This window comes from Phaethon lepturus, unplaced genomic scaffold (assembly GCF_000687285.1).
Source record: "Phaethon lepturus isolate BGI_N335 unplaced genomic scaffold, ASM68728v1 scaffold10945, whole genome shotgun sequence".
NCBI lineage: Eukaryota > Metazoa > Chordata > Aves > Phaethontiformes > Phaethontidae > Phaethon > Phaethon lepturus.
Genome location: NW_010539875.1, coordinates 48,543 through 58,398, shown reverse-complemented (window position 1 = coordinate 58,398; position 9,856 = coordinate 48,543). Strand labels below are relative to the sequence as shown.

Below are 9,856 nucleotides of genomic sequence, written 5' to 3'. Positions count from 1 at the left end.
GATTCAGCAGGTTCTGTCTTTGAGTATCTGCCTGCCTTAGCAGGTTGTCTCCCCCGCCACCATTACACTTATTTCCTATTTATGGGAGTGTTGGAGGGAGTAGCGTGGGTTGAACACAGGCCACAGAGAACAACTTCCTTTTAATGGTAACATCCAAGATGACCGGAACTTACTTTATCTCTTAATTTTCTTGAACCACTTTGGGGAGGTCTGTTACTCACAGAATTTGATCAAGAAATTATTGATGTGAAGTTTAATATTCCAGAATACTGGTTGTGTCACTCTTCAGTCTCAGATCACACAATGCATAATATATGTCACTTTTTATTAAAGTGTGCATATGAAATTTCTCTTATGGACAACTTAATTTTTCCTTTGGATTTTCTCTGTGAGTAAAATGCATCCTGCCAACCACTCCTCTGTGTAGAATCGATAGTTATGAAATTTAGTTTTTTACCAGAGTCTTCGAGGACCTAAAACCAGTTTTCATCTCAATTCTTGGTTTTAAACCAAGATGATGATTTTATTGTCTAAACTTGATTCAAGTTGTTGTTTTTTAAAAAAAAAAGGAAGTAGGTTTGAGTGCATCCTAGTACTTTAACTGCAAAATAGTTGCACGTAGCTGGATACTCTTATTTTTGATAGAAGATTGAAATGTTTCATCTGTTGAGTAGTGCCATATACAGAAACTTTTCTTTTTTGTTTTTTCCTTCTGCTTAGCATTAAGGATAGTAGAACTAAAGGGAAGAAAGTGTAGCGTCTCATCTGAATTAGCATCTGAGACAGAAGGAATTATGCTCAGTGTCTTTTCTTTTAGGTAGTGAAACAACTCTCTGGGTTAGCTTTTTGTGTTAGGCTTTGTCCTTCCATAATTCTACATCCTCATTCTGTGGCTCTCTCTCCTGTTCTGTTGAAACATGGGGGTGGTTTCTTTTTGTTTTGGGGTTTTTTTTCTGTTTGTTTGGGTTTAGGGTGGGTGGTGGTGTTTGGGTTTTGGGTTTTTTTTAACTGGGAGTTCCTGAAGTATTTTCATAAAACATCACATTTAACTTTTGTTTCTGGCTTGTAGGTATCCAGGAGAAATATTCCAGTTAGAAAGCAGGGGACAAAGTGATTTAGGTTCTCTTTTGTATTTTAATTTGGTTGAAATTGATGTCCTAAGATATTTACTTGAAGTGATCTTTCATGTATACTATTGCTGGATAGGAGAATAGCTTGCAGTATCTTAATACAAAATATGTGTTGTTTGAAGCTTGATTCTTCAAGTTTAAAATTCCAAGAAGGCATGATAAACTAGTCACGCTGAATAAAACTGAGAAAAATTTCTAAATTAATATTTTGACTGAGGGAAATATCTGTCTTTTTAAACTAAACAATTAAAATTCTAGACGTCGTTTTAAAGATTGAATAGATGTATATTATATGGGAAATACAACTGCTTTAAGTGACTAAAGCAAAACTTCAGGTATCTTGTGTATTTTATTTTCATACTGCTAATTAAAGTATAAAAGTATTAGCTGAATTACCACATTTATGTAACTGAAGATGTGAATCCTTAATTTACGATAGTTTAGAAAGTTTGACACAGTCGTTGAGGGTTGATATTTAAACACGTTGACCCGTGAATGGCAAATTCTTATTGTTGTTTTTTATTCCAGGTAGGAGAAGACAAAGAGTGCATCGTCCTCGTTCTCCAATATTGGAAGAAAAAGATATCCCACCCTTGGAGTTTCCTAAATCCTCAGAGGACTTAATGGTGCCTAGTGAGCATATAATGAATGTTATTGCCATCTATGAGGTACTAAGGAACTTTGGCACTGTTTTACGCCTCTCTCCTTTTCGTTTTGAGGACTTCTGTGCTGCTCTGGTAAGTCAAGAGCAGTGCACACTTATGGCAGAGATGCATATAGTGCTTTTAAAAGCAGTTTTACGTGAAGAAGACACTTCAAATACTACCTTTGGACCTGCTGACCTCAAAGATAGCGTTAATTCCACTTTGTATTTCATAGATGGAATGACGTGGCCAGAGGTTCTGCGGGTATATTGTGAGAGTGACAAGGAATACCATCATGTTCTTCCTTACCAAGAGACAGAGGACTATCCTTATGGACCAGTAGAGAATAAAATCAAAGTTCTGCAGTTCTTAGTGGATCAGTTTCTTACAACAAACATTGCACGTGAAGAGTTAATGTCAGAAGGTGTTATTCAGTATGATGATCATTGTAGGGTTTGTCACAAACTTGGGGATTTGCTTTGCTGTGAAACATGTTCAGCTGTGTACCATTTGGAGTGCGTGAAACCACCTCTTGAAGAGGTACCAGAAGATGAATGGCAGTGTGAGGTCTGCGTAGCACATAAGGTGCCTGGAGTAACTGACTGTGTTGCTGAAATCCAAAAAAACAAACCTTACATTCGGCATGAACCTATTGGATATGACAGGCATAGACGAAAATACTGGTTCCTGAACAGAAGAATCATTATGTAAGTAAATTAATAATTTTGTATTTTCTGAACAAAAATTTTTGTTACTGAATTATTTTTAATATATTCTGTAAATTGCTGTTGCCATCTTAAAATTGTTCTTTCTTTAGATAAGACCATTGCTTGCTGTTTTGTAAGTAGATTTCTAAAGACCACATAATTAATCCATTAATTTTCTCCAAACCAAATATTCTCATAATCTAAAAGGGGAAAAATACCAGGGCCTCTGACTTAATTTTTATGTGCCTAAAACACATGAATGTGAGGAAAAGAAAGGGAATTTTAATAAGAACTCTCCAGTCTTGTAAAAGACACTGAAGAGTAGTTTAACTCTTTTGGTGATCACATGGTGTATAGGACACTAGTTTCGGTATACTATTACCTGCTTAGATAGTATTTGGCTGTTAGATACTGGTACTGGTTTGAGAGTCTGCCTTTGAGGCTAAGACCTTTAGAGGCACTCAAAGATGTTCACCATAGCTCTTAACTAGAAATACAAAAAATATTGTATGTGAATGCTTTTATAGGTGTACACAAAGTCAAATTAGCAAGAAATGCCTGTCACTGGTTGGTCCTGAGATACATTAATAGTAATTGAACCCTTGTTAGTGAGGGCATTGTGCCCTGTCTTTTTTTACCTGAAAAGTTGAATCTGAAATTATAAAAATACTTCTACATTTTTCACAGGCAAATAGCTAAAGACAGGTTTTTTTCTTATAAAAGACGGTTCTTACGTAATTGTTCTCATAATGGAGGAGAAATAGTATTTAAGTGAAATTAATGATATTGTAAATCTGGGAAAAATGAAGAGGTTTTGCTAGATTTCTTGAAATACAATTTTCCATTCAGTATTATGGAGAAAATAAGCTACAGCTGGATACCTTAACAGAATTTCATACAAAACAGATTACAGTGAATGTTAAGTTATTAGCCAGTGTCTTTAAAAGGGATTGTGAGGACTGTGGATGGAGTTATATCTTGCAAACAAGACAATTCTAAGGACTCATTTTAGTCCTTTAAAATACAGTGCCCTAATGTATTGTTAACTGACGCTTTAAGTATTAACTATTGCTGCTCTTTGTTTCCGGTGTTGTTCTTTCACGCTTGTAAAACAAGAGTCCAAGTCTGATTATTTTTAGTTTCCTTGGGTTATAAATGCCACAGTAGTGTCAAGTAATCTTTTAAAAGATGCAGGGAATTTTTTATACTCTTACATTTAAAATACAGTGCCCTAATGTATTGTTAACTGACGCTTTAAGTATTAACTATTGCTGCTCTTTGTTTCCGGTGTTGTTCTTTCACGCTTGTAAAACAAGAGTCCAAGTCTGATTATTTTTAGTTTCCTTGGGTTATAAATGCCACAGTAGTGTCAAGTAATCTTTTAAAAGATGCAGGGAATTTTTTATACTCTTACATTTTTTTTTTATACTCTGTGTTTCTACTCTGTCACATGCTCTGCAGTATGTGGTGTATCTTTCAGATGGTTCGGCAGGATGTGATGGTCAGCCTCAAGCTGTTGATATCCTAATTTTTCCATTGCCTCATACGTAATTTTCTAACTTCTGTTTCCAGAAAATGAATTGAAAGTTTGATTTTTCACAAAAAGCCTGGTTGTGAAAGACGTGTAGCTGATACTCTCTTTGCTCCAATTACCCGTGCTTCAATAACTTATAGGTAGTCTCCTCTGTGCATGGTTTTTGTATCTTTCCTTTCTTGAGGAAAAGGCTATTCTAAAGATGGGTTTGTCTCACTGCTTTACTGTACTGGCAGAACAACTATATTCTGCTTGCCATTAGAGCTCTGGGTATTAACATAAAAAACCCAGAGCGTCACTCACTGAGGAAGTTATTTGAAGATAAATAGGCAGGCTTTTTTCCTCCCCAATATGTAGGCAGGTTGGTAATTATTTTTGACTAAACTTGATCTATGAAACAATGTTTTTTCCCAATGCAATGGGATATTTGATGTTCAGAAGGTTATGATACAGGTAGTACTTCAACATACTTTAAACTAAAATTTATCAGGCAATTGATTCTTGATCCTTTGCAATCTACACATTGAAAGTTCTTTCTAGCATATTGGTAGTAATTTTAACTGGACTAAAAAAGACATCTTCAAAGCTTAAATGTCTTGAATTTTTTTTTTTTTGTTATTTTGCATTCCTGTTAGGAGTTCAGTGAGCAAATGATTTGTTTCAGAAATCATAAATCAAGTTGTATGAATGTATCCTAATCGGGATTTATTTAAAGAGAAAACTTATTAGTATTCCATTTCAAATCAAAATAGATGAGAACTGTAAACAATACAGCAAAAGGAAAAGCTTTACGGGATTGTCCATTTTACTGATTTTTTTTTTTTGTTAGTGATTAAAATATTTCAAAAATTAAATAGGAAAGTATTTTTATGTTTAAAAAGACAAGAAGAAATACAGTTCATCCATTAATTGTTTCCTGACTTTCTTTTGTGTTCTTATACGGATCATCTAGGTTGAAAGATTCTTTCCCTGCTTGTCTCTATCCTTCCTTTTGCCATTAGATATCATGCCTTCTGGTGTGTAGATGTACCTGTGCATCTCTGAAGAATGTGGTTTGGATTAAAAAAGTTTTCAAATCCTCCTGATGGAACTGGAAGAATAAACAGATAGTGTTGTTCTGGTGGATCTGCAGCAGTAGTACTCTTTAACAATGCAGTGTGGGATGTATAGAATCAACCAATTCCACTAGACTTTTCATAGAACTTTGCCATAATTAAATTTATGCATAATGTGTTTTAAAACTTTATGTTAAAGCCACTTCATAGGGGGACAAAAGTATTTACTGCATAACTAAATTCCAGGGAAATATAACTTTAATAATTCATATAGATATTAATCTCTGTACTTTCATTTTTCATGTCCTTTACATTCAGTAAGCATACTGTATTGCAAAACCAACCATTTTGCATATATATACTGAACAAGATCAAACCACACCTGATATCTTGGATAACTGAAGGATGACTTCCAGGATAACTGCCGAATATTAAAACCTGAGATTCATTAAATGGTATTATCATATCAACTTTGTTAAAATGAGTAGCATGTATTCACCAATGCCATGTGATCAAATACATCAGAGGAAACTAATAGATCTAAAAATAACCTGCACAAATACCAATTTGAAATCTTGCCCAGGGTGATTAGAGAACTGAAATCCTAAATTCTTGGGTTTTTTTTTTTCCCCAAAGGGGTTTTTAGGGCTTTTTACTACTTCTCCCCTCTCCCATTATGTATGTTCTAAATCCATTCATAGCACTGGTTTTTCCATCTTTTACCGGGCTTTGTAGACTTGTTGTTGTTCAATGATACTTTCATTTCCATGTTCATCACTTGCTGAGGGTAATAAGCTTTGTTTAAGCTCATCATTGTGGTTTTGTTTCTCTTTTCCACCTCGTCTGTTTCACAAAGGTGGAAAAGTGGACACTGAGGTGGTCTCATACATCTCCATGAGTAAATATTGACAAGATTTAAAAAAAAAAGGCAAGAGAAAATTAATGTGAGTCTTTGTTTCAAGCTGTTAACAAATTTAGGATGATGTCTCTGGGTCAGTTGCACTTGTTTTGCTTGTGAAGGTTATTTCTGCAAGTTAACACGTCAGGAAATTTAGAACTTTGACTTGCATTCTCCTAGTAAACTGCTGCAGTGTTTCAACAAGTTATCTTCCTAGAAATATTGAGATGCATTGGATTTGTCAAATGTTTATGAAAGAAGGTAAGGAAACATTGTTTGGCTTTCGTTTTGAAAGCAGAAACAAGACACAAAATTGTTATTCCTGAGTTGTATGTATCCTCCTCAATGGTCAAAAACAGGTTCAACTTTTTTCTGCAAGATTTGTCATGCTGTTTATGTTCTTAGTGGGTCCTGCTCTATTTTCTCCAATTAATTAAAAAGGTTTTGGATCTTCATTTGACTACATTACTTTAAGCAATTGGCTGCATTCTTCAGTTTCTAACCGTATCAGCATGGAATTCAGGAAGGGGTGTATCTACTTCATTATTACTTTATTTGAAAATTTCTAGCATCTTCTGTATTGTCATTTTTATCATTCTTAAAACTTGCCTCTAAAGCCTGCCAGTGAATAGTTCCTGGTAGTGAAGGAGGCTGAAAGGGGTTGGAAATTTGTGTGATTCTTTTCTCCCTTCCTTGGCCTCACTTAATGTATGTGACTCAGCTGAGTCCCCTAGAGACAAAGTAGACCTGTCCAGTACCAAGCTGGTAAATCTGACTGGCTTGGCAAAGAAAAGCACTGGGAAGCAGTCCAGGTGTAGGCCTGCATCTTTCCGTCATCTTTTTATGATAGCCTCTCTGAAAGGGTAGAAGTAGTGTCCCTTTAGCCAGTGCAAGAAGGTGTTCAGGGAAAGTTAGCTTAAATGTTTTCATTGTGAATTTAAATCTTAACTAACTTTGCCAAAATGGATCGCACAGAATGCTTTCTGTGATAGTTCTTTGTTAGTGAGTTGGTAATGGGCGCTCCAAGGCTTCCACTGGCATACACCTGACTCTTGAAAAGAAGTCTGACCAAAGATAAGTTTTGCGTACGCATACATAATGGCGAGCTTGTGTGATTTCATTTTCTGTCTGTGCTTTTGTCAAGAGAAAATGCTAATTCCTGAACTTCTAAGGTTGTGACAGCCTTCAATTCAAGAGAAATTCTATGCTCAAAACCCTGTATAAATGAAGTAGAAGGGTGTTGTGGTTTAACTCCAGCCAGCAACCAAGCACCACACAGCTGCTTGCTCACTCCCCCCACGGTGGGTCAGGGTAGAGAATCAGAAGAGCAAAAGTGAGAAAATTCATGGTCTGAGATAAATACAGGCAAAGCAAAAGCCACGCACACAAGCATAGCAAAACAAGGAATTCGTTCACTACTCCCCATCGGCAGGCAGGTGTTCAGCCATCTCCAGGAAAGCAGGACTTCTTCACATGTAATGTTTTTTTGGGAAGACAGACACTGTAACTCCGAACGTCCCCCCACCCCTTCCTTCTTCTTCACCTCAGCTTTATGTACCAAGCATGACATCGTATGGTATGGAATATCTCTTTGGCCAGCCTGGGTCAGCTGTCCTGACTGTGTCCCCTCCCAGCTTCATGTGCACCCCCAGCCTTCTTGCTGGCAAGCCAGCAATGAAATGCTGGACAGTCCTTGACCGCTCAGCAACAACTCAAAACATCAGCACATTATCAACATTTTCTCATCCCAAATCCAAAACACAGCCTCACGCTAGCTTCTATGAAGAAAATTAACTCTATCCCAGCGGAAACCAGGACAAAGGGAAATAAAATACTCTTGGATAGCCTCATTGTCTATTTCTAGAATATTATCTGAGCAGTTCTTTGATGGGTAGGACTCAAATCACACACGGAGAGATTTAACTCACTCTAGGTGCCTTCTGCAGAATAGCCTGTGGTCTTTTGTCTTGATTCTTCACAGTGTGCCTCTGCGTTTTATTGGCACAACTGTAATAAAGCATACCTTTACTGGTACTGAAGGCTTTTTCTTCTGGCATATGGGTACTAGCACAGCCTTACTTCATGGGATGATGAGACTGTATAAAGCCTTCATATTGTTGCATATCTAGGCCATAAAAGAAGATGTATAAATGGTGTATATATCTAGCAAATAGTCATGTAATGGTTCAAAATGAAAGGCTAAGTTCCCTTTTTAGTGAGCTAAGAAATAATTGAAGTATAAACTTAGCATTATATTCTGCAGTCATGTTTGTAAGGAGCAGAGCAGCCTTACAATTGCTGCTTCTGCCAGTGTCTTGTTCTCACCACTTCCATTGGACATTTGCCAGGGAGGATTCAGAAGGCATACTTTCCCTGTCCTTTTTAGTTAACCATTTTGTTTCATCTTTTTCTTTCCTCTTGCTGTATAAAGCTGTATTCTTGCATTCTCATCTCCCCTTCCATATAAGTTTTTGGGTGTTTGCCTTTATCTTCCATTTCTGTGGCATTTGTTCACAAACAATAATAAAGGTGCTGCCATTCCTATTATTGTTAGTAAATAACTTTCTGGGTTTAGAGGAAATATGGTTTAAATAACATTTTTTAACATGGAAGTCTCCAGGCATCGAATATTCCATAGAGTCAAATTATGGTCAATGTTCAGCTTTTACTTTTTGATGTGTAGTATGTGGGCAGTCTTCCTGAAGTGAGCTGTTTTCTGAGAAAACTTGTCAAACGTAACCATGCTAGCCTCTTAAAATGAACAGAAAGTTACCGATAGCCTAGAAGAGTAAATGGGTGAAGTAGAATTAGTTGCTTTTCATGAGCAAAGGCCTTTATGAGAGAAGTTCTTGGTGTATTGCAAAGAAATACGGTGTTTATCATCAAAACCAGAAGTCTGTTTATCGTAATGATTGTGACAAATCAGTAGTTGAATTTTGAGTAACATTGCCATTATTAACTTCACCACCTTATTTTAGTGGTATTCTGATTGAGTTGTGAATATTACAGTTGTTTCATAAATACAGTGTGGAAAATAGTAGATAGATGATGATCAATTTGATTTGTGGTTGTTTGGCTTTCTGAATGTGAGGCTATTTTTTACCATCTTTAATGTATAAGCCATTGTGGAGGCAGCCAGTAGAGAGGAACACAAAACAAACCTTACAGGGGTAGTTCTTTCAAACTACACTCAGCTTTCCATTCCTATTGACAATTTGGTTTAGGATCAGTAGTGAGTCATAGGTCTGTAATGCTTTTATAGGTAGTGCAAGTGTAGCAATAGTTTAGTTTCTCTTCTACATGTGAAGGCCAAGCTGATGAATCACTGTGTCACCCCGTATGGCGTTCATGGTGTTGGGAGTGCTAGGGTGTATTGTGGAAATGGGTGGTCCTGCCCACAGCCAGCCTGAATCAGGCTGCTGCTGCTAAGCAGGACCTAACAAGGCAAGCTGAAATCAAGCAGCCTTCTTCAGAACCGCTTGCAGCGTCCTCCTTGCACTCTCCAGCATAAGAGAGCTGGGAGACCCTGGTACCTGAGATATTTATGCAGCTCACTTGGGTCTGGTGGCCCTGTTGAGATGCTTTTGACACTCTGGTCCTCCAGTAGTTTTATCTAGGCTCATGGTGTCATGGAGTACTCCAGATAAGAGATGTGGGAATCCCTTGATCTTTTCAAAGGATTGTATTATGATTCTGTTGTCCCTTACTGGTGCTGTCACAGGTGAATGCTGTAGAGATGCTAATATAAAATATTTGATGAATGTGACATTCTACACTTTTAATTTCCTAACTTTGCTGTTTCCTGAATATGCAACTAGAAACACTATCCTTTGTGGCTTCTGGAGCCATACCCACTTTCATTGCAAATTGTTTGAGACTTAGTAGTAG

General features: G+C 36.9%; 1 protein-coding gene across 1 annotated transcript in view; it reads left to right on the top strand.

Annotated features, from left to right (window-relative positions):
* BPTF (bromodomain PHD finger transcription factor) overlaps nt 1–9,856 on the top strand; it is a 57,303-nt gene that overhangs the window by 10,401 nt on the left and 37,046 nt on the right. The window contains exon 2 of the mRNA XM_010287262.1: nt 1,659–2,481. Coding sequence (XP_010285564.1) covers nt 1,659–2,481 — 823 coding nt within the window. The remainder of the gene's footprint in view (nt 1–1,658; nt 2,482–9,856) is intronic.